At 41.5% G+C, this 26,251-nt stretch overlaps 1 protein-coding gene across 1 annotated transcript in view; it reads right to left on the bottom strand.

Moving 5' to 3' along the window:
- Positions 1-1,689: 1,689 nt before the first annotated feature.
- The window catches only part of LOC121575201 (sodium channel protein type 8 subunit alpha-like), a 139,364-nt gene continuing 114,802 nt past the window's right edge, over positions 1,690-26,251 (bottom strand). Inside the window, exons 21-28 of the mRNA XM_041888153.2 lie at positions 19,186-19,359; positions 16,322-16,444; positions 8,387-8,671; positions 8,039-8,092; positions 7,717-7,854; positions 6,367-6,471; positions 5,880-6,150; positions 1,690-5,369 (exon numbers count right to left, since the gene is read on the bottom strand). Of these exons, the coding sequence (XP_041744087.1) occupies positions 4,207-5,369; positions 5,880-6,150; positions 6,367-6,471; positions 7,717-7,854; positions 8,039-8,092; positions 8,387-8,671; positions 16,322-16,444; positions 19,186-19,359 (2,313 nt within the window). The 3' untranslated portion in view covers positions 1,690-4,206. The remainder of the gene's footprint in view (positions 5,370-5,879; positions 6,151-6,366; positions 6,472-7,716; positions 7,855-8,038; positions 8,093-8,386; positions 8,672-16,321; positions 16,445-19,185; positions 19,360-26,251) is intronic.

Genomic DNA, 26,251 nt, shown 5'->3' on the forward strand with positions numbered 1-26,251 from the left:
GATAACGACAGTCAAAAAGCTTAAAAAAAGTATTTTCAGCAAAAAATACGAAATAAAAGATCTCAGTCATGCTAAAAAATAAAGGCTACATAAATCAATTTATAAATCCACATCAGAATTTAACCCAAGTGTAAAACAGAAGGCAAGCTCTCTCATCAGCTAAATTATCAGTGAACCGAATACAGAGAGAGCACTTGTACTAGATGACACTATATTATGTTAATTCAGTTGATCTAGTCTAGGTGATATTGTTTCTGAGTTTATTGGTTATTTTTGAATATTTTTGACAATCCATGGTTTCCGCCGTGCTTAATTTTGATTCGCTAAACCCATGGGTTTGGAGATATTCTCTTTAATGATTTATTTTAAAGTCTAAAAAGGCAGCTAAAAGGCACATGCCATTAAGAGATATTGCACCAAGAAACAAACACAGACAACAAAGACAATAAAACTTGAAATCATCAGATACATCATTTAGAAAATAACAACCAAATTAAATGTTAAATCCAAACTGCACTGGTGTGTTTAGGGTGAACATGGAGGAAGGTCAGAGCTAAAACGAGCAAAAAGCTGTCACACAAGGCGACCTGAGGCTCAGGATACTGGGGCATACTGACCGGCCAGCACCACCTTGTCTCAGGATAGAGAGTATGTGTGTACAGTACAGTACGTATGTGTATGTGTGTTTATATTCAGTGGGAAGAGATAGGAGAAGTTGTGGGCAAGACATCTTCACACATGTACAAAAGGGTGTGCTGGTAGTGCAATCCTCTCACCAACGCAGTCTACACAATCCTCAGCAAGCAGCCAGTACAATACCATGCATTGTACGCTGGTCCCCAGTACATTGAGATCCTAGGCAGGCCAGAGTTTTGATCATTCACTGAACATATTGCACACAAAAATTAAATGTGAGCTATTACAGTCTGTGGTGCTGCATTGTCCTCAGTACAAGGAGTGGAAGGGAGAGTTGAGGACATAGTTCTATATATATATATATATATATATATATATATATATATATATATATATATATATATATATATATATATAATATATATACTATATATATATATATATATATAAATATATATATATATATATATATATATATATATATTATATAGCTCTGTATATGTATTGATTTATATAGAGATTTTTATGTAGTTGCTATTTAACATTGATTTTTTAGTTGCTCCCTTCTTTAATGTGAAAAGTGACTCCAAAAATCTACTCCATCTAACAAATGTGTCACAGTCTAACAAGTGTGACAACGTGTGTCAGCTGGAAGCCATTCTATTTATGGGTATTCATATTTCTTATTAGATTAATAGCAGTCGTTTTTTAAGTATTTATTTATTTACAAAAAACAGCGCATGCATGCACGCATAAAATAAAATGATATATTACATTATTTATAGTCTCTTAAAAAGTTCATTCGTAACTTTTCAGCAATTTGTGCCATTTACAACATAGCCTGAACTGTAGATTTTTTGTCTTTTTTTTCAAATGGATGTTTGTAATATCTATGATTTTTTCTGTTTACACATCTATACATGTATATCCTTGATGGGCATGGAGAAAAATGGAAGGCAGTAGCTTTTATGCTTATCATTCAGAGTTTTATTTGGTTCAAGTTAACACCCACACTGATTTTAGAGATCTCATGCAGCAACTGGACCATAGAACTTGAGAAGGGGATTGGGGATTTATTCATAAACAGGAAGTGACATCACTGCACAACAGAAAGTGCAAAAGCTTGGGTGTAGTGTTAATGTGTTACGGCTCACAGTACCTTTAGTATTTTATTAGCATCCCCATTAGCTGTTGCCAAGGCAGCAGCGACTCTTCCTGGGGTCTGCTCTGTTCATTATTTGGTATTTGTTACGCGGTATGCGTTCTACGTAAGTGGAGTAAATGGCTGATGAGGGGTTTTGGAGCACATTTTTCACGAATATTGAATTATGGGGCCTACTATCCAGTGCTCACATACTGTTTGCCTCTGACAGAACTTAGTGTGCTGCTCAAACAAACAAATCCATATACCCTCTCATGACATCTCCTCACAGTGTTTCCTAAGTACCTCTGATTGCTATTGGGGTGAGCAATATTATTGTTATATTTTATTCAGACCTGACCAAGTCCAAAGCTACACAACCACAAATTTAATCCGCTACCTATATAAACACTGCCCTTACAAGCGAGCAAAATGTTGCTGTTTCACTGAGACGCTTCTAGCCCTATATTTCTTAATGTCTTTTTAAGGAAGTTCGAAAGTGGCCTCTGACAGACTGGCTGCCAGGGCTATTGCCAGCCGAGATCATTGTCCAACAGTGTGGCATAACATCACACAAAATCATAAGAAAAAGTGTTTTCATAAATACTCTCATCATCACATTCACTTGCATTTAGTTGCAGAGCTCATTATAATACATGTGTAATATCTCCTGAGATAAAGGGGTGAACTCTTCAAGCATTGCGTGTATTTTTAGGGTCTCTCCGTCTAACAATGACAGTGAAAAACAGAATAAGCAGCAGGGGGGCACTGTTCACCCACTCCCATTCCAAGGACAAATGATGACAATGAGTAACAAGGCAGGTCTCTTTGGCTTCTCCACATATTATTATCCCTATACACCAATTTCTGTTTCTCTCTAATCTCCTAGCCCAATATTAACTCCCTCATAGTTTTGGCTGAAAATACATGTAAAAATGATACAGACTAGTAAACCATCACAACATGTACAAATGAATCAGCGCATGGTAAAGAAATAAAACACAGCAGTTATTGGAAACAGAAATACAACATTCTTTCCTCACTCAAACCCTGTAGAACAGTCTAAATTGGCCTTAGAGAAAAATCAGAAATAGAAACTAGCTTGCTACACCTGTCAATTCCCTACCAACGTAGACACTCCCACAATGCCCTCGTCCAACACAAAACAAAGGCAGATGGCATGGTGAATTAGGTAAGTGATATTGCTGCATACAAATTATAAATATAAGCTTTTTAAAATGTACATTATTTTTTTTTCTTCTCTTAAAACGATCCACCAAATACACTCAATGATACACACAGACATCCAATCCCATCTCTTCTGCATCCCATAGCAGCAATACAATTAGTTTGCATTTCTCCTAATAAAACCCACAATGTTGGTATTCATTCGACACAAGGTTTCTCATCATAATACTAATGATTTACTTCTAACTTAGAATTTTTGACAGTGGACAACCTCAAACCTATGATCGAGCCACTGTTGTGGTCTGAGTATTAGCGTCTTGTGGACTATGATTATTCATGCAAGATTTCTGATCAAAACATGCCATCATGCAAGTAATTACTATGCACTGAACAAGCACAATTATTTATGTATTTGTTTGGAAATCTGACTGAGTAAATGTAAGCCCTTGGCTCAAGATGACTCCTTAATAAACAGCCCCTTAACCAATCGATGTGAAAGCCCATGTAGAAAAAGCCTTTTGATGTGGATATAACAAAGATAGAATGAGAAGAAAAGTTACGTGAAAATGTTCGTTGTTTTTGTTTTGTACCTTTTTGATTTTTTTGCCACTCAAATTATGTGGAGATACAAGTATATTCAGCATTAACAAACCAAATAAAAACCCTTACATTAGGCTACTCTGGGGCTTTGTCTTTCTCTCCTCAGCCGTTCTTCTGTTTGTTCATACAGACTGATAATGTCCATAAATGTCCTCCATGAATGTCTAAATTAGTCAAGCAGTATTTCCATGTTTTTCCTACATAGCACTGTATTTCCATGGGAATCCGTTGCTGGCGGGAATCCCACACATTAAATCCCTTATCAGCGTTTCTCATTCATTCCTCTTAGTGAAGAGTTCTGTTCCTTATGTGTAGCCCACTATCTGCCCTTTCGCAAACAAAGACATTTCTTCCATATTTTGTCTGTTTTCATTCCCTTTTGTTAAGTAGTCTAGATGCAACAATGTCACACAGTATGCCTTTTAGTTTAAATCAAGGTCAAGTGTCTTCAAGCTGTAAGAGACTGAGCTGCTTCCCTCTGCATCAATAGTATGAAGTCTGTAAACAAAAGTATTAATATTATTATTTTTCTTACTTGCAAATTAAATAATCTGTACATCTGTGGGTTAGATGGTTTCCTTTCGCTTTGCTTGAAGTTACATTATTATTATAATTATTACTGTAATTATTATTCCAATATTCTAACACTTAGATTCCCTGACAGCTTTTTGGTTTCTGCCCTCCTTCTTCCCTCCCTTTCCTTCATTCTCATCCTGTTTTTCCTTGTCAGGTTTGGTGACACTGTCATAGGAGGGGAGAGAGGCAGTGGAGGGCGTGCCCTCCTTCTTTTCCTTTTCCGGATTCGTCCCCCCATTCTTCACATTATTGTTACTGGCAGGTCTGCGCTTGCGTTTGAAGCCGCGTCTAGCCAGGTAGTTTCGGTAGGCCTGCTGTATGATTTTGGCCGACACGTCCTCCTGCTTGCGCCTCAGAGTAGTGGTAATAGGCTCATAAGACACTTTGGACGGGTTCGCCGCAATAAAGCGTTGTTCCATTTGATCCCTTAGCATGTCCAGCTCTCCGGTATCGCCTAGTACCCGCTTGGTGAATGCAAACAGAATGTCGAGGCAGTGGATCCGGTCCCCGCTCACCATGGGCAAGTCCATGGAGATCAGCTCGATGGTGTTGGGCTTTGGAACGCGGAGCGGGTGCTCGAGGTAGTCCGCAAAGTCACCAAGCTTGCCATAGGTGATGAACTGCGAGGCGTCTGGGTCGAACTTCTCCCATATTTCGTAGAAGGTCGTGAAGTCGTCTTCGCTGAGTGGGTCGGCACTCTCTTCAGTTGCAACGCCGAAGTTCTCAAGGATGATGGCAATGTACATGTTGACCACGATTAGGAAGGAGACGATAATGTACATGACAAAGAAGAAAATTCCTACCGAGGGGTTGCCGCAGTCACCCGTATTTGGTGCACCTGGGTTCTCCAGTTGTGGGTCACAGTCTGGGGGATAGTTGAGGATTGGTAACAACAAACCGTCCCAGCCGGCAGAAGTGGTGATCATAAACAGGCAGATCATGCTGTTGCCAAATGTCTCAAAGTTGTACATGTCGTCGATTCCTGCCCCATGCTTGACATAGCCAAAGTTAGACATGCCAAAAATAGAGAAGATGAACATAACCAGGAAGAGTAACAACCCGATGTTGAACAGGGCAGGAAGTGACATCATCAGAGCAAACAGTAGAGTCCGAATGCCCTTGGCCCCTTTGATCAGACGCAGGATTCTGCCGATTCGGGCCAGTCGGATCACCCTGAAGAGGGTTGGAGAGACAAAGTACTTCTCAATGATTTCTGCGAGGAACATGCCTGGATAGAGAAGCAGACAGAGAAAGAAGAGGATAGGGAGAAATGTATGATTGCTGATATGTTCTGCAATCTTTCCTTAAAACCATAACATTCTGTCATACATATATTTTTTAAATAATAATAATAATAATAGAAACTGTCCTGTGACTGGTGGGCCACTAGGGGGAGATGTTAACACATGATCTCACTTCCCAGGCCTCAAATTTCCTAATAATGTGATACTTCTAGACAGATGATTTTTGATAGAAAATAGAGCATCCCATTTCTAGTACTTTGAATTAAAACGGCAATTCAGGTTCTAGCAATCAAATACCAGGCATGGAAGACAATAGGCAACTGAATGTAGGAGGAAATTGCTCTGACATTGTTAAATATTACTTGTTAGATATTACTGCACTGTCGGAGCTAGAAACACAAGCATTTCGCTACTCCCGCAATAACATCTGCTAAACACGTGTATGTGAACAATAACATTTGATTTGATTTGAAAGGGATGAAATCACTACTGACCAACAATTGAGAGAATGACCACGACCACGTCAAAGATGTTCCACCCAATGGTGAAGTAGTAGTGGCGAAGGGCAAAGAGCTTCAACACAAACTCAGTAGTAAAAATAACAATGAAGACAAAGTTGACCCAGTAGAGGATATTGTCAGTTTCTTCTGACTGAGCGTCCGTCTCCACCATCATGGTCACCATGTTGAGGCAGATCAACATCATAATAGATATATCAAACACCTGCTGCGTCACGAAGTCAAATACCAGGCCCTGAAAGTTATTCTGAGAGAAAATAGAGAAAGGAACGGAGGATGGATAAAGAAACGTTAGTAGATTTAACAAATTAAAGCGAGGCACATTTGGTTAGGGGACATTCTGGAAGGTCTGTTGGTTAGTAAAGTTTAGTTTTCGACATGTCTTTTGAATGTTACCTTAATGAGAAAATGCCTAATTTACGCCTCCCCCAAAGTAGCCCTTGGGTAAAAGGAAGAGACTCACCAGTGGTCTTGGTATAGGTTTTTGTGGTTTTTTTGAGCCAAGTTTTTTCATGGCAGTGTGGTATTTCTTCTGCTCCTCTGTCATGAATATATCCTGACCTCCAAAGTAAAAGGACACAAGAAAACATCTGGTTACAACCTTGTTGAGCCAAAGAATTGGTGAACTTGTTCTTAACCTACACTGAACAAAAATATAAATACAACATGTAAAGTGTTGGTCCCATGTTTCATGAGCTGAAATAAAATATCCCAGAAAAGTTCCATATGCACAAAATGCTTATTTCTCTCAAATTTTGTGCACAAATTTGTTTACATCCCCGTTAGTGAGCATTTCTGTTTTGCCAAGGTAATCCAGCCACATGACAGGTGTGGCATATCAAGAAGCTGATTAAACAGCATGATCATTACACTGATGCACCTTGTGCTGGGGACAATAAAAGGCCACTAAAATGTGCAGTTTTGCCACAGAACACAATGTCACAGATGTCTCAAGTTTTGAGGGAGCGTGCAATTGGCATAGTGACTGCAGGAATGTCCACTAGAGCTGTTGCCAAATAATTGAATGTTAATTTCTCTATCATAAGCCGCTTCCAATGTCGTTTTAGAGAATTTAGTAGTATGTCTAACTAGCCTCACAACCGCAGGCCTCGTGTATTGCGTCGGGTGGGAAAGTGGTTTGCTGATGTCAACATTGTGAACAGAGTGCCCAATGGTTGCGGTGGGGTTATGGTATGGGCAGGCATAAGCTACGGACAACGAACCCAATTGCATTTTATCGATGGCTGTTTGAATGCACAGAGATACCGTGACGAGATCCTGCGGCCATTGTGAGGCCCATTTTTTTAAAGGTATCTGTGACCAACAGATACATATCTGTGAAATCCATAGATTGGGGCCTAATGAATTTATTTCAATTGACTTGATTTCCTTACATAAACTGTAACTCAGTAAAATCTTTGAAATTGTTGCATGTTGCGTTTATATCTTTGTTCAGTATAGTTTGATCTTATTAACAGGTCCAAGGAATTTGCTTGCTCACACATAATATGCACATACATTTATACACTCCCACTCACATACTGTACAAGCTGCTGCTACTCTGTTTATCTTACATCCTGTTGCCTAGTCCCCTTACCCCTATACATAATCTACGGCCATCATTCCACTATTCCTGCACATTATAAATATGGTATTGGAACTGAAAAACTGAAAAATATGTCCTGTATATAGTATGCTTACTTACTTTATTGTGTATTTTTTGTTGGGTTTTGAGTTTGCAAGATAGGCATTTCACTGTACTTGTGCATGTGACATTAAAACTTGAAACTTGAATAAGGAAAAGAGGTCTTATCTTTTTCTTTTGCTGGTTAAAGTTGTCAATGATGACACCAATGAAGAGATTGAGGGTAAAGAAAGAGCCAAAGATGATGAAGGCAACAAAGTAGATATACATGTAGATGTTGTCTTCATAGATCGGCTGGTCCTCCACCTACAGAGAACAGGAAAAACACATTCAAACTCCAAACTCTCCCTCATTACATTCCCCTTTGTGGGTTTAAAAGTCCCTTTCGCAACAAGTTAGTATTGGTAGGTTATTCAGGAACATGTTACATCTGTTCACACAATACCGATCACCAAACAAAAGGGAGACAAATCTCAATTGTCAGGCTTACCTTCCGAGAATCAATGGCGGCATACATTATGTCCATCCAGCCTTTAAATGTGGCCTGTGAGAGAGGGGATATATAGAGTCATGAGAGAAAAAGGGGGAAAGAAAAGTGAGGAAGAAGAATTAAGGTTAAGTGGAAATAAAGGAAATTAGGATGAGGTGTTGAAAAGGAAGGAGTGAAATTACAGGATGAAGGAGACAGAGGTACAGTACGAAGCTATTGACTGAAATATATGATTATTGACTTCTGCAGTCTAACTACCGTTCAACTTTGACCTTCTCCACAATGAGAGGGGCAAGCGGCCAAAGGAGTGAAAAGTCAGAACATCAATAGGAAAGACCTTGTACTTACCACTTGTAGAAGAGCCAGGTATCCTGCAGCCACATTGTCAAAGTTAATCTTGACATTCTTCCATCTGACCTCACTGTAATTTGCGTTGATTAGTGCAAAGCACTCTGTCTTGTTGTTGACAACGTCCGGTTTAAAGTTCTCCTCTGAGGTCTCGTTGAAGCAGTAATAATACTTCCCTGCAAACAGGTTTACCCCCATGATACTGAAGATGAGCCAGAAGATGAGGCACACGAGCAGCACATTCATGATGGAGGGGATGGCTCCCACCAAGGCATTCACCACCACCTACACACGTGACCAGGGAAACAGGAGCAGCATGAGATACAACTCACACATATACATATATTCAAACATAAACCCACTCCCTCTCAGAGATAATGGTCATATACCTTACGTGAGTTGCACATCAGTTTGGTTTATCTTGACTATCGCCTTGTACTTTTTTTATCTTGACTATTTCCTTATATGTTGCTATTACTCATATGCAACTGATTTCACCAACGAGGTGTACTGGTGTTAAATCGGCGAAGCACAGTGAATACTGGGATTGAGGTCCCATTTTTGCATAAATCAGGTGTACCTATTGATAATGAGTATGCAGATCATATACACTCTTTGAAGTAAAGATGCCTAGAATAACCTTTTGAGGTTTTAAAAATTGCCACGCCGGTGGAACCTTTCCAGGTCAAAATGTTCCTTGAGGAACCCCTCTGAAAAGTCTTCAAGAAATCCCTGTGTAAAGGTTCAAACCTGCATTTTCTTTAATGAGAAGGTTTCAATTTTGAACCTTTTTAATAATATATTGAAGAGGTGGCAGCCTACTATAAGATTGGAGATGTGGCTTATTGGAGGCGTGGCTTTCAGATAGTTATTTTTGGCCACCCATTAGAGTAAATGTCATTCTTGTTGATCTTGTTAAGTTTGTACTTCAATTTTATTGGAATATGTAACATACATAAATATTATATGATGATATTCATTTGATGCCTTTTGACTAAGCTCAAGTGGTTAGAGGGTGCCTTTTGATTTAAGTAGAATTTTGTTAATATTGTATTTTGTTCAGATTTACCTTTGTTTCTTCTTGTTTTTTGGCAACCAGGTGGAGTGGCTGTCGAGGGAACTACAGGTGCATTTCAGGTTGTTAGTGATGTGGCCGCAGATGAACTTGAAGCGTTTGACCCTCTCCACTGCAGCCCTGTCGATGTGGATGGGGGTGTGCTCTCTCTGCTGTCTCCTGTAATCCATGATCAGCTCCTTCGTTTTGTTGCTGTATGAGGGAGAGGTTATTTTCCTGGCACCACTCTGCCCGGGCTCTCACCGCCCCCTGTAGGCTGTCTCATAGTTGTTGGTATTCAGGCCTACCACTGTTGTGTCATCAGCAAACTTGATGATTGAGTTGGAGACGTGCGTGGCCACGCAGTCATGGGTGAACAGGGAGGATCAGCGTGGCGGAGGTGTAGTTGCCTACCTTCACCACTTGGGGTTGGCCCGTCAGGAAGTCCAGGACCCAGTTGCACAGGGAAAGGTTCAGGCCCAAGGCCCTGAGCTTAGTGATGAGCTTGGAGGGCACTATGGTGTTGAAGCCTAAGTTGATGAACAGCATTCTTACATAGGTATTTCTCTTGTCCAGGTGGGATAGGATGATTGTGTCGTTTGTGGATCTGTTGGGGCGATATGCGAATTGTAGTGGGTCTAGGGTGTTGGGTAAGGTGGTCCTTAACTTGCCTCTCAAAGCACTTCATGATGATGACAGAAGTGAGTGCTACGGGGCGATAGTCATTTAGTTAAGTTACCTTCACTTTCTTGGGTACAGGAACAATGGTGGACATCTTGATGCAAGTGGGAACAACAGACTGAGATATGGAGAGATTTAATATGTCTGTAAACACTCCAGCCAGCTGGTCTGCACGTGCTCTGAAGACATGGCTTGGGATGCCGACTGGGCCGGCAGCCTTTCGAGGGTTAACACACTTAAATGACTTACTCACGTCGGCCACGGAGAACGAGAGCACACAGTCCTCGTGAGCGTCGGGCCCCGCGTTGGCGGCGCTGTTTTCCTCGAAGCGGGTGAAGAAGGTGTTTAGCTCGTCCGGGACGTGGCTGGCTTTCCCTTTATTATCCATGATTGTCTGGAGTCCCTGCCACATGTACCGTGTCAGAGCCGTTGAATTGCGACTCCACTTTGTCCCTGTACTGTTGTTTTGCCTCTTTGATTGCCTTACGGAGGTCGTAGCTGGTGTGTTTGTACATGTCCATGTTCCTGGTGGTTTAATATGGTTGTTCTTTTCACAGTTTTTGGTTTGGATCAATTCTAATCATCACAGTGGGGACAACATCCTCTATGCACTTCCTGATGAACCCAGTCAGTGTATATGCAATAATATTCTCAGAGGTGACCAGAAAGATTTCCAGGTCCGTGTGATCAGAACAATCTTGAAGCATAGATTCCGATTGGTCAGACCAACGTTGAACATTCCTTACCACGGGAGCTTCCTGTTTAAGTTTCTGCCTATAGGTGGGGAGGATCAGAATGGAGGCAGGATCTGATTTGCCGAAGGGAGGGCGGGGGATGGCCTTGTAGCCGTCCCAGAAGGGAGAGTAGCAATGATCCAGGGTCCGTATTGCGTGTGTAGCACAGGAGATGTGTTGATAGAATTTGGGTATAGTTTTCCTCAGATTTCCTTTCCCAGCTACAATAAATGCGGCCTCAGGATATGTGGTTTCCAGTTTGCACATAGTCCAGTGTAGTTCCTTGAGAGCCGTCGCAATGTCTGCTTGGGGGGTGGAATATACAAGGCAGTGACGATGATCAAAGAAAATTATCTCGGGAGATAATGTGGTCGGCATTTGACGGTGAGGTATTCCAGATCGGGAGAACAAAAGGACTTGAGCAGGTGGTGTGCAGGGGACTGGGCCACTCCTTTCTGGAGTACCAGTACCGCAGAACTTGCAATTTCTGTGGAGGTTGTGTGGGGGATGGGTGGGGGATGGGAATGGGCATCGCCTGGCAGGCAGCCAGCCAGAGCCAAACCCAACCCTCGAAAATGTATTGTTGCCATTTATGTGTGATTTCTAAATTTTTCGCTGGCTAAATCCCAAATCACCCCCTTCCTCTCGCCCCTCCATTTGCGCGTTCACACGGCTCTGCCATTTTCACAAGTGTCCCAAAGCTGAGGGAGTGAAAATTATCGAGTGGTAAGGGCTAATTAGACCCTCGGATAGCCACATCAACTGAGCCAGCAAGGCTGCAGGCTACACAGCGAAGTGCTATCCTGACACGCACTGCAATATGTTTGGAGATACAAAAGAATGGAGAGGCGTGCCTAATATGTCACGTGCATTTGTTTTTCAGATTTCGAGACTTGACACGTAACAGATGAAATACCTCCCAAATTAAATGTTTAATTGTTACTCAAGTTTAGGCTATATCTTGTAAAACAACAGAGGGGATTTGTTCATTTGAATTTCAGGCTCGTTTCATTATTTAAAAATGGAACATGAATTGCATCATTCAAGTCAGGAGTGTGTTCCGAAGATGATGGGTTTATTGATAACTTCGCCACTCTCTGGAAGTTACCCTCGGAGTTGTGTCAGCAACACATGACAACGGAGGGCCCTCCGATCGAGTTAGTAGGGAGTGGTTTGGGATTCACCATCTGTGTTTGATGCAAAGAAGCAGACGGGGGTCAGACCCTTAGGCAGCACTATCCTTTTTCAACTTTGATAACCACAGTATTGGCTGTTGAATGTGTGTTCTCACATGTGGCTTGTCTATAGCTTATTTTTCATCTACTGTGCAGGGTTTTGAGTTAATGGGTCCGTTGCGTCAACATCTTGCGCAGTTTGGTCTGTTCTGCTTGGCCGAGCCAGTGCCAAGGTCCATCCTGGTGTGTCTGGCGTGGCAATACAGGCTGCAGTGACGCGAGGATGGGATGTCGCACGTGCCATTCAGGGAGGGTGACAGAACACTGAACACGCACATGCACACACGGTCCTGGTGGCTTGAACGGGCTGGTTGCGCCGCGGCGCCTGGGGAGAGGCTCCTCTGGGGGCCAACAGGGTTCGGAACAACAGGATGAGACTTATTTTTTAAGGACCCATCCCAACCCTGCACAACTGATCTTTATTAACTCTAACTGCTTTCAAACTGTAAATTATGTATATTGAGTTCCTGAAAGTTTGACATTTGTTGACAGTTTATTTATGATAGATGTAATGTGAAAATGTAAAGAAGTCAATAATTATTTTTTCTTAACATTGGTGATTACATAAAGTGGTAACTGCTTCAACTTTAGGATTTGCATAGGCTCTTGAAGGATCTCTCTAAGCCTAACTGACGTTACAAAACTGTCAGTGCTCCACCATAAGGTGATGACAATAGATCAGATGACCTGGAATTACATATACTCTTACGGGTGGTCTAAAAATATCTGAAAGCCATGCCCCTACTAAGCCATGCCTCCAGTCCAGGGTTTCTTCAGGAACTCTTTGCTACATTGAAACATTAAAGGTTATTCCAAGAACCCCTCGAATAACCAAAGGCGCAAATATGAACCATTGACTAGCAATGGTTTCTTAAGGAACTCCACTAATTCTAAGAGAGTAGGCCTATCCACATATCTCAGCCATAGAATGTCTGGCCAATCTGTCACAACAGCAGTACAATGGCAAGCGTCTGGAAAGCGTCTGACACTTCCACCTCTCCCCAAACCATGCCCCCCCCCTCCTATTCATATGTACATTTGATGTTTTAATGCAGGACATCCAGCAGCTCTTAGACAGCTGAGCTGAGCTTGGCATGCACAGTCATACAGGATCATTTACAGAGCCATGTTCCCACCTTGACAAGACAGTCAGAACTGAGATGAGTGGACTTTGCTGAAGGTTTCCCTCATGTGTAGTGATTATGGCAAATGACTACACCTATTTAGTTACCTTGATGAGTAGACTAGGGAGTTAACCTCACTAAATGGATATCATAATAATGTAATGATGGACCTGGTTCCCTCTTCGTAACTAAGCCTACTAAATTCTTTGAAGATGTTATGAGTGTACCTTATCAATAAGTGAGTGTAAAAATAACAAATAAACTACTACTATTGTCAGTGGTTGTTGTTCTGTTATTGTCAACTGCTGTTGCCAAGAAGGGAAACATGGCTCTCTGGTGTATGTGTATTACATGCATGTTACATGGAGTAAATGTTTCAGGCATTATCAGTCAAATATTAGCACAATGATCCTGTATTATGGAGGTTTAGGGCTCTATTCAATCTGTATCGCTGAAGCTTTACAGATTGCGGGATAGAAACTAAAAGGTAATTTCCGATTGAGACGACATATGCAGCGTTTACCGTGAATGGCAGGAACTGTGAGGGGACACGCACAAACGCACACACAGACACACTAACGCACACATACATTTTATTTTTTTATTTTTTGTTGTTGTATTGTTTGTACATCGTTGTATTTTTTATTTGTGTGACTGTGTCTATTAGTGTATCAGTGTTTTGTTACTTGTCATGTTTTGTATTTCCGATGTTGAGCTTGCTGTGGGCCAGCCTACACAGGCCCAACACAGGCTAGCCCACATCAAGCCCAGCTACTTCATAATGTAGAGGTGGGGGCTCATTAGAATATTTGTAGGTGTGGTGTGCACACGGGCTAGCCACACCAGCCCAACACAGGCTAGCCCGTGTTGGGCTGGTGTGGGCTTGGTGTGGGAAAGCCCATGCTGGGCTGGTGTGAGTTTGTTGTGGGCTAGCCTGTGTTGGGCTGGTGTAGGCTGGCCTGTGTTGGGCTGATGTGGACTTGGTGTGGGCTAGCCTGTGTTGGGCTGGTGCTGGTGATGGCTAGCCCATGTCATTAAAGATGGATTAGTATGAAAAAGCCCAGAAACTGCTTCTCCAATATAAATCCCTGATCATACTTGTAGGCGATGTCATGGCGACGTTAGCTAGCTAAGCTCATGTGCTGAAACACGTCATTGGGTCTAACAGTCGTGTCGCACCGAACTGTGCATGCCGTCAAATCAAAGACACTCCTTCGATATGAAGTTGTTTTGATCAAAATTAAAACATGTCAGTTTGTCACTTTCACAAGGTTGGAGTAATTACATGTTCAGCTACTTTAATACTTTTTTAGAAATTGAATTTTTACAACTAAGGACACATTTTTCACTTCTCTCATTGACATCCCAAACCCCGGTCTGGTCTGTCAAAATATCATCCTGTTGGGCCTCTGGGTTTGAAAACTCTGTGATGTTGGGCTGGTGTGGGGTTCATGTGGGCTAGCCTTTGTTGGGTTGGTGATGGCTAGCCCATGTTGGGCTGGTGTGGGCTTGGTGTGGGCTAGCCTGTGCTGGGCTAGCCCATGTTGGGCTGGTGTGGGCTTGGTGTGGGCTAGCCCGTGCACACCTTGCCCACTGAATACCCACATGGGTCCAATAGGGTCATGTTTTCTGGGGTGATTCTTGTAAGTCATGTGTTACATTGGAAGGTTAGAGTGAGACACGTGAAACAGAAGTTGAAGGAACAGGGTACAGGGAGGATCTCTTGCTTGAAAGCCCTCGATAGTAAAAGTGAGAGCTCTAAATTAAGTACAATAGATTGCTAATTTCAGTGGATAAAATTACATACCATTCATATGGGATGAGTGATTTCATTCTCCAGTCTTCTTTCACAAGTTCTACATCTCTACTCTGTTTTGACATTGTAATGAGGCAGCTTTGCAACATATTGCCATTTTACCAATCAACATTTTATCATTACAATTAACCTGAAATTCCTTTCAAACTGATACTATATCAATCCATATTTTAGATAATCATTGCTTTCTTATTATATCAGCTGCACCATGACTTTCTGAAATGATATATTTTCATGCAAATGGCGTGTCACTAACCACATTTCCATCCACAGTTTTAATGCGAGTAAAGTCATACTGTATAAAATAAAATTACGACAGCTATGATAATTTTATAAATGTCTGCAGATAATTTGTTCCGTTTGACATGGTGGGATCTTTTTGTGTCTGTAAAATGTATAATGTAAGAAATGGCAGTGGAAAAGTCTTTAGGCGCAAATATTGATAATAACCATCATATCGAAGTAAACTTGTATCCCTTTCATACTAAGACGTTTTTCTGCCAACTTTATCATGCCGCCAACTTTTTTCTGCCTTTTCTTTATATCTCAAAGGCATTGCCTCTTGCAGGTATCAAAGCCAAAACTTGTATTTCCGCCAAACGACCTAGCAATCATTTCGGTAAAGTTCAGCCTACGGCTTAGTATGAAACGTAGCCGTAATGCTGAGGTGGCTTTGGCATGCACTACACTCTTAAACTCTTGATGGTTGCTAGGCAGTGCACATTAACCATCCTCCTGCCAGTTCTAAACTTTGCAAGGCATGCCACTTTGTCCATCTCTCCGCATCTCCCACCACTAAGCATTAACTGTTTTCTTAACCACAACTAGATGGATCCATAAATACTTACTGTGGTAAATAAATATCACTGAATGACGAAAATATTGGAATAAAGTAGGATAATGCAATTGAAGGCATGTAGGCCTATCAAATTGTTGCTTACTGAAACTCCCAAAGTCATCCAATCCTTGTAATAATTTGAAGCAATTACCTACCCACGTGTGGTCAACTAGATGGTAATTTCAGCACCATTTTGATTGGGACAGCGCCATTGTGCTGCTTTGAGACAAGCGTGGGGACTCGTCTTGATAAATCAATAAATGTCCGATTTTTGTTTTCCCTGAATCTCCGTTTGGATGTTGGTTTGGTTACAATTAGGCTGGGGAAATGTTAGCTAAGTTGAGGTGAGTGCTGTCCATGATCATCTTGTCTAGTTCATTATAGCATGCATTGGTGCTGTAACTGTTGAATGGACATGCAGAAGGACCAGCTGCCTGGTGTTTTAGATCTTACCCTCATCCCTTCAAAACGAGACAGGGCCCTAAGGGGCCTCAAGGCCCTCAATGTCCGTAGTGATTTAACGGGCCCTAGATCGGAGTAGCCCATCGCATTAGCTATAAGAGTGATTATAGACACCTATACAGAGACAGAGAGAGGAAGAGAGAAGGAAGAGAGAGGGTCCAAACAGTTAGAAAGGGTAACAGAGAGATAGACTCTACTGGACCAATTTTGATTGTTGTTTTGGTTTAGTTTGTAACGCAGGTGAAGCTTGAAAATAAGCTCTATAGTATACCTGGTTAGAAACTTGTGGTTGACAGAGAAATAGGGGAAAAATAAGTGGAGAGAAAAAGAGGTAGCAGAATCAAACAAATGGGAAATTGGAGAGGAGAAATGCGTTCACAAAAATGCACTCAATATGACACAAGACACAGTATATGTACAATATTCACACAATTCACAAAGTACCAGTTGAGTATAAGAATGGAGATGGGAGCCAGGAGGGTGAGGGCGGTAGTGGGGACGAGTAGGAGAGAGGACAACCTGTGAAAGGGAGAGTCCAGAGACAAAACCACAAGAACCTTACCCTGGCCCCTCAACCACCGGCCCCCAAGCCAAGTCCCTCTCGTCTGCAGTACAACACCCCTTTTAATTTTAAGAGAGACACGGTTACAGGTACCTGCGAGAGAAGGTACAGGTTGAATGTGCACATCCCTGAGCCATCTCATACTCACATTTAATTATATTCTAGACCACAAATGGAACTCATGAGGGAGCCATAGCCTACATAAGGTGACGCAAGGGACGCAAGATGTGGTTTGACACAGTGGTAGAGTAGTTACAGGACAGAGAGGCACAATGAGTCAAAGAGGCACAGAGAGCACGGGACACCACGCCTGTTAAAAAACTTGAGCTCCCTTCCCCTCTGTCTCCCATGACCATCCATGATAATGTGATACTGGCAGGGGGGGATTTGGGTCAAGGGCAAACATCTTCCACTGTTTGTATTCCTCATCAAATGGCATAGGACTCTGGACTGTCAGATGGGCATTGAGAAACAGGGGACAGTTTCATTCAAAGGGATTTGCAAATATGTCTACCAATGACAAATACTATACTTTATTACAGCTCTGAAGGGACAGACTTATTCTCTTCTGGGAACTGTTGACAAAGGCTGTCTTTGAGAAAGAGCTGATCTTTCAGTTTCACTCAGTCATGAAAATGTACATTAGCTATATCTATAATGTACTGAGTACTTCCCATGACACTATGCTCTTCTTTGCCATGGGTTTCTTTTTCTCAAAGAAAATGATCTCTATCACATATACACACAGCCTTTGTCCATGTATGTCCACTGGCTTTTATAATGGCACACTAAAGCTTCCACTGTCCTCTAGGCTACTACACTGTCGTTGCTCTTTGGGGTGATGGTCACCTTCAGCTTCTGTCTGCTTGATGCCCCCTGTAGTAAAGGTGGGGAGTGGCCGCCATGCCTCCCTTCTCTGGCTCTGCAAGGAGAAACTGAGGAGAGAGACATGCACCTTCTGAGTAACCCACAATACACAGGCAGGCACACGAATACCAACAAACACACACAAACACACACACACACACACACACGCACTCCCACAAAACCGAGCACAGACATTAACACATACACAAACCATCAGGATTGAGAAGACATTAGTTGATAATGGAGTTTAAGGATTGACTCAGAAGTCATGACTTGACTTACCATCCATCACATGACCCAACACAACACATCCAACAGGACAAATCAAGGGCAAAAGATAACTTTACATTTGCTCTTCCAGAGACACGGGAAGATACAGACACCACAGCCTTCTTTACATAACAGTAGAACAATGTTACTGGGCAAAGCAACACTGGATGAAAACCCCCCACATTGTAACACCAGAACCGAAGAGAGCTTGTATGGCATTGTGATGTGTCCCATGGGGACAGCGTAACATTTTTCTTTGACTTTTTCTTGAAATGTACACCTTATATAAATTTTAAAAATAGTTGACAGTCCCCGCCATCCCATTTCCCGTCCTGCCTGTCACCCCTACCCCCACCCCTACCATCCCCTTTGTTGTTTACATAGTAACGTGCTACTGTAAACCACATTGTTGACTCACTGCTAATACCACACCTCCCATCCCAGGCTGTAATATTCCATATTACAGTGGTTCACTCACAGCAACGACAAGATAGGTCAACTAAACAGCAACAGATAACACACTAGCCCATAGAGTTAGTTAAACAGGGTAGAGAGACACAACGGGAAAGGCCTTAATATCAATGAATGATGCCAGGCTTTTCAACATTTCAGCTGGAGACTAAGTGGAGCATTCAATTAAATAAAATCCACTTAAATGATTGGTCGAATTTTGTTGACGAAGCAGTCGAATTGGCAAATGTTTGAGTTACATACTATACAGAGTATATTTATGGGAAGAAGGGAGGGTTTTGCTATGCCTGCTAAATGTTCTATGTCAATAGGTAATGATTTGATGTCATGTCCATAACCCAGCATCTGCAATCAATATTCAAGTCCCTTATTATCAAAGTTGTCTCAGATCAGGAACAAAGAGTAATCTGGTTACAACTACAGTGTGGTTGAAGGGAAACAGCATCCAACATGGGAAGAGGAGAGCAAAGCTCATCATCTCTCATAAAACGAAGACTGACAGAGAGAGAGCAAGATACATAAAAGACATAGCCAGAGAAGAAGAACATGAAGAAGACAAAGCAAGAGAGATAAAAAGAGATTAAAAGAGAGACCAGCACAATAGAATAAAGGATGGAAAGATGGAGGAAGGAAATCATAAGAGGAGGCAGGAAGTAACATAGAGTCCATTGGAGAAGTTACTTACATCCACAATGAAGAAGTCCAGCCAACACCAGGCGTTGGTGAAGTATTTGACCCAGCCATAGGCCACCCATTTGAGCACCATCTCCAGGATGAAGATATAGGTGAACACGCTGTCTGCGTACTCTAGGATGATCTTGATGGTCTTCCTCTTATTTATGTACACATCCTCAAAGGCCTGGGGGGAGGGGCCAACAGAACACCAGCAGGTTAACAACACTGACGTGACTGGACGTCTTGTCTTATGATTAGGCCTCTGAGTTTTTCCTGGTCATGTGAAAAACTCATGACCCTCTCTATGGTTTAATAGATAGTTTTGACGTTTGCTTTTCCTGTTGAAATATGAATTCTCTGCAAACGACAGCATATAGTGTTAAAGGTGCAATTGGGAACAATAGCAAAGACCATCCTGTCTCAGTCCTCCAAAAAGTGTTACGTTGTCTTTTTTATATACAGTATTGTTTTCTCTACATAAACTTACTGATTGCGTCTAATGTCTTGGGATTCAACTGTGCTAACGTTGATACTGCCCTATGTTCATGGCAAACTATGTGAATGTGAATTTAGTTGTTCTCTCTCATACAACAGTGTATTGAATGCTCTCAGGATGTGCAGTGTTTACATAGTCACTGCCCACAGCAGTGAAAGAGGAGGTAGGCTAATGTAAGTGATGGAACAGGTTCTCTCTGTACTGTAGGGTTAATAGTCCACTCAGCTCCACTATTCTATATCCCCTCTGTCCATTCCTGAACACATACAGTGCCTTCAGAAAGTGTTCATACACCTTGAAATATTCCACATTTTGTCGTTACAGCATGAATTCAACATTTATTAAAAATATTTTTCTCAGCCATCCACACACAATGCCCCATAATGACAAAGTGAAAACATGTTTTTACAAATGTTAGCAAATTTATTGAAAATGAAATACAGAAATATCTCATTTACATAAGTATTCACAGCCCTAAGTCAATTAATCTTACAGTCACCTTTGGCAGCGATTACAGCTGTGAGTATTTCTGGGTAAGTCTCTAAGAGCTTTGCACACCTGGATTGTACAATATTGACCCATTATTATTTTCAAAATTCTTCAAGCTCTGTCAAATTGGTTGTTGATCATTGCTAGACAACCATTTTCTGGTCTTGCCATAGATTTTCAAGCAGATTTAAGTAAAAACAGTAACTCAGCAAATCAGGAACATTCACTGTCTTCTTGGTAAGGAAGTCAAAATAATTGAGAGTGGTACTCAGTACTGTGTTGTATTGGATTTGCCTCGAACATAACACTTTGTGTTCAGGACAAAAAGTTAATTGCGTTACCACATTTTTTGCAGTATTACTTTAGTGCTTTGTTTTAAACTGGATGCATGTTTTGGAAATTTTTTATTCTGTACAGCCTTCCTTCTTTTCACTCTGTCAATAAGGTTAGTATTGTGGAGTAATACAATGTTGTTGAGCCATCCTCAGTTTTCTCCTTTCACAGCCATTAAACTCTGTAACTGTTTTAAAGTCACCATTGGCCTAATGGTGAAATCACTGAGCAGTTTCCTACCTCTCCAACAACTGAGTTAGGAAGGACGCCTGTATCGATACACTATCCAAAGGTTAATTAATAACTTCACCATGCTCAAAGGGATATTCAATGTCTGCTTTTAAATATTTACCCATCTACCAATAGGTACCCTTCTTTGCGTGGCATTGGAAAAAGTCCCGATCTTTGTGGTTGAATCTGTGTTTGAAATTCACTGCTTGACTGAGGGACCTTACACATAATTGTATGTGTGGGGTATATAACAAAGGAGTTGAATACTTATTGACTCAAGACATTTCAACTTTTCATTTTTAATTCATTTTAAAAAATTCAGAAAAACATCATTCCACTTTGACACTATGGGGTATTGTGTGTAGGCCAGTGGAATTATGTTTTTAGAAATGTTTACAAATTAATTAAAAATGAAAAGCTGAAATGTCTTGAGTCAGTAAGTAGTCAACCCCTTTGTTATCGCAAGCCTACAGTTGAAGTCGGAAGTTTACATACACCTTCGCCAAATACATTTAAACTCAGTTTTTCACAATTCCTGACATTTAATCCTAGTAAAAATTCCCTGTCTTAGGTCAATTAGGATCACCACTTTATTTTAAGAATGTGAAATGTCAGAATAACAGTAGAGAGAATTATTTATTTCAGCTTGTATTTCTTTCATCACATTCCCGGTGGGTGGGTCAGAAGTTTACATACACTCAATTAGTATTTGGTAGCATTGCCTTTAAATTGTTTAACTTGGGTCAAACGTGTTAGGTAGCCTTCCACAAGCTTCCCACAATAAGTTGGGTGAATTTTTCGCCCGTTCCTCCTGACAGAGCTGGTGTAACTGAGTCAAGTTTGTAGGCCTCCTTGCTCGTAAACACTTGTCAGTTCTGCCCACAAATTTTCTATAGGATTGAGGTCAGGGCTTTGTGATGGCCACTCCAATACCTTGACTTTGTTGTCCTTAAGCCATTTTGCCACAACTTTGGAAGTATGCTTGGAGTCATTGTCCATTTGGAAGACCCATTTGCGACCGAGCTTTAACTTCCTGACGGATGTCTTGAGATGTTACTTCAATATATCCACATAATTTTCCTTCCTCATGATGCCATCTATTTTGTGAAGTGCACCAGCCCCTCCTGCAGCAAAGCACCCCCACAGCATGATGCTGCCTCCCCCGTGATTCACGGTTGGGATGGTGTTCTTCAGCTTGCAAGCAACCCCCTTTTTCCTCCAAACATAACGATGGTCATTATGGCCAAACAGTTCTATTTTTGTTTCATCAGACCAGAGGACATTTCTCCAAAAAGTATGATCTTTGTCCCCATGTGCAGTTGCAAACCGTAGTCTGGCTTTTTTATGGCGGTTTTGGAGCAGTGGCTTCTTCCTTGCTGAGCGGCCTTTCAGGTTATGTCGATATAGGACTCGTTTGACTGTGGATATAGATACTTTTGTACCTGTTTCCTCCAGCATCTTCACAAGGTCCTTTGCTGTTGTTCTGGGATTGATTTGCACTTTTTGCACCTTTTCATCTCTAGGAGACAGAACGCGTCTCCTTCCTGAGCGGTATGGCGGCTGCCTGGTCCCATGGTGTTTATACTTGCGTACTATTTTTTGTACAGATGAACGTGGTACCTTCAGGCGTTTGGAAATTGCTCCCAAGGATGAACCAGACTTGTAGAGGTCTACCATTTGTTTTCTGAGGTCTTGGCTGATTTCTTTTGATTTTCCCATGATAACAAGTAAAGAGGCACTGAGTTTGAAGGTAGGCCTTCAAATAAATCCACATCCAATTAAGTCAAATGATGTCAATTAGCCTATCAGAAGCTTCTAAAGCCATGACATCATTTTCTGGAATTTTCAAAGCTGTTTAAAGGGACAGTCAACTTAGTGTATGTACATTTCTGACCCACTGGAATTGTGATACAGTGAATTATAAGTGAAATAATCTGTCTGTAAACAATTGTTGGAAACATTACTTGTGTCATGCACAAAGTAGATGTCCTAACCGACTTGCCAAAACTATAATTTGTTAACAAGAAATTCGTGGAGTGGTTGAAAAAACTAGTTTTAATGACTCCAACCTAAGTGTATGCAACTTCCGACTTCAACTGTAAGTGCAGGAGTAAAAATGTGCTTAACACATCACATAATAAGTTGCATGGACTCACTCTGTGCACAATAATAGTGTTTAACATGATTTTTGAAGGACTATCTCATCTCTGTACCCCACACATACAATTACAGTGGGGAGAACAAGTATTTGATACACTGCCGATTTTGCAGGTTTTCCTACTTACAAAGCATGTAGAGGTCTGTAATTTTTATCATAGGTACACTTCAACTGTGAGAGACGGAATCTAAAACAAAAATCCAGAAAATCACATTGTATGATTTTTAAGTAATTCATTTGCATTTTATTGCATGACATAAGTATTTGATACATCAGAAAAGCAGAACTTAATATTTGGTACAGAAACCTTTGTTTGCAATTACAGAGATCATACGTTTCCTGTAGGTCTTGACCAGGTTTGCACACACTGCAGCAAAGATTTTGGCCCACTCCTCCATACAGACCTTCTCCAGATCCTTCAGGTTTCGGGGCTGTCGCTGGGCAATACGGACTTTCAGCTCCCTCCAAAGATTTTCTATTGGGTTCAGGTCTGGAGACTGGCTAGGCCACTCCAGGACCTTGAGATGCTTCTTACGGAGCCACTTCTTAGTTGCCCTGGCTGTGTGTTTCGGGTCGTTGTCATGCTGGAAGACTCAGCCACGACCCATCTTCAATGCTCTTACTGAGGGAAGGAGGTTGTTGGCCAAGATCTCGTGATACATGGCCCCATCCATCCTCCCCTCAATACGGTGCAGTCGTCCTGTCCCCTTTGCAGAAAAGCATCCCCAAAGAATGCTGTTTCCACCTCCATGCTTCACGGTTGGGATGGTGTTCTTGGGGTTGTACTCATCCTTCTTCTTCCTCCAAACACGGCGAGTGGAGTTTAGACCAAAAAGCTCTATTTTTGTCTCATCAGACCACATGACCTTCTCCCATTCCTCCTATGGATCATCCAGATGGTCATTGGCAAACTTCAGACGGGCCTGGACATGCGCTGGCTTGAGCAGGGGACCTTGCGTGCGCTGCAGGATTTTAATCCATGACGGCGTAGTGTGTTACTAATGGTTTTCTTTGAGACTGTGGTCCCAGCTCTCTTCAGGTCATTGACCAGGTCCTGGCGTGTAGTTCTGGGCTGATCCCTCACCTTCCTCATGATCATTGATGCCCCACGAGGTGAGATCTTGCATGGAGCCCCAGACCGAGGGTGATTGACCGTCATCTTGAACTTCTTCCATTTTCTAATAATTGCGCCAACAGTTGTTGCCTTCTCACCAAGCTGCTTGCCTATTGTCCTGTAGCCCATCCCAGCCTTGTGCAGGTCTACAATTTTATCCCTGATGTCCTTACACAGCTCTCTGGTCTTGGCCATTGTGGAGAGGTTGGAGTCTGTTTGATTGAGTGTGTGGACAGGTGTCTTTTATACAGGTAACAAGTTCAAACAGGTGCAGTTAATACAGGTAATGAGTGGAGAACAGGAGGGCTTCTTAAAGAAAAACTAACAGGTCTGTGAGAGCCGGAATTCTTACTGGTTGGTAGGTGATCAAATACTTATGTCATGCAATAAAATGCAAATTAATTATTTAAAAATCATACAATGTGATTTTCTGGATTTTTGTTTTAGAATCCGTCTCTCACCGTTGAAGTGTACCTATGATAAAAATTACAGACCTCTACATGCTTTGTAAGTAGGAAAACCTGTAAAATTGGCAGTGTATCAAATACTTGTTCTCCCCACTGTATCTCTACGTCTCTCAATCGAGCAGTGAATTTCAAACACAGATTCAACCACAATGACCAGGAAGATTTTCCAATGCCTCGCAAAGAAGGGCACCTATTGGTAGATGGCTAAAAATAAATAAAAGCAGACATTGAATATCCCTTTGAGCATGGTGAAGTTATTAAATACGCTTTGGATGGTGTATTAATACACCCACTCACTACAAAGATACAGGCGTCCTTCCTAACTCAGTTGCCGGAGAGGAAGCAAACTGCTCAGGGATTTCATCATGAGGCCAATGGTGACTTTAAAACAGTTACAGAGTTTAATGGCTGTGATAGGAGAAGACTGAGGATGGATCAACAACATTGTAGTTACTCCGCAATACTAACCTAAATGACAGAGTGAAAAGAAGGAAGCTTGTACAGAAAAAAAGTATTCCAGAACATGCATCCTGTTTGCAATAAGGCACTAAAGTAAAAAAGCAAAAAATGTGTCAAAGAAATTCAATTTATGTCGTGAATACAAACGGTTATGTTTGAGGCAAATCCAACACAACACATCACTGTATACCTCTCTTCATATTTTCAAGCATGGTAGTGGCTGCATCATGTTATGGGTATGCTTGTCATCAGCAAGGACTAGGGAGTTTTTTGGGGGGATAAAAATAAACGGAATAGAGCTAAGCATAGGCAAAATCCTAGAGGAAAAAATGGTTAAGTCTGCTTTACAACAGACACTGGGAGACCAATTCACCTATCAGCAGGACAATAACCTAAAACACAAGGCCAAATATACACTGGAGTTGCTTAGACGACATTGAATATTCCTGAGTGGCCTAGTTACAGTTTTGACTTAAATCTGCTTGAAAATCTATAGCACGACATGAAAATGTATGTCTAGCATTAATCAATAACCAACTTGACAAAGCTTGAATAATTTTAAAAATAATAAATGCAAATATTGTACAATCCAGGTGTGCAAAGCTCTTAGAGACTTACCCAGAAAGACTCACAGCTGTAATCACTGCCAAAGGTGATTCTAACATGTATTGACTCAGGGGGTTGAATACCTACAGTGGGGAAAAAAGTATTGTCAGCCACCAATTGTGCAAGTTCTCCCACTTAAAAAGATGACAGAGGCCTGTAATTTTCATCATAGGTACACGTCAACTATGACAGACAAAATAAGAAAAAAAATCCAGAAAATCACATTGTAGGATTTTTAATGAATTTATTTGTAAATTATGGTGGAAAATAAGTATTTGGTCAATAACAAAAGTTTCTCAATACTTTGTTATATACCCTTTGTTGGCAATGACACAGGTCAAACGTTTTCTGTAAGTCTTCATAAGGTTTTCAAACACTGTTGCTGGTATTTTGGCCGATTCCTCCATGCAGATCTCCTCTAGAGCAGTGATGTTTTGGGGCTGTCGCTGGGCAACACAGACTTTCAACTCCCTCCAAAGATTTTCTATGGGGTTGAGATCTGGAGACTGGCTAGGCCACTCCAGGACCTTGAAATGCTTCTTACGAAGCCACTCCTTCGTTGCCCGGGCGGTGTGTTTGGGATCATTGTCATGCTGAAAGACCCAGCCACGTTTCATCTTCAATGCCCTTGCTGATGGAAGGAGGTTTTCACTCAAAATCTCACGATACATGGCCCCATTCATTCTTTCCTTTACACGGATCAGTCGTCCTGGTCCCTTTGCA

The sequence above is a fragment of the Coregonus clupeaformis genome, chromosome 10 (genome assembly GCF_020615455.1).
Source record: "Coregonus clupeaformis isolate EN_2021a chromosome 10, ASM2061545v1, whole genome shotgun sequence".
Lineage (NCBI taxonomy): Eukaryota > Metazoa > Chordata > Actinopteri > Salmoniformes > Salmonidae > Coregonus > Coregonus clupeaformis.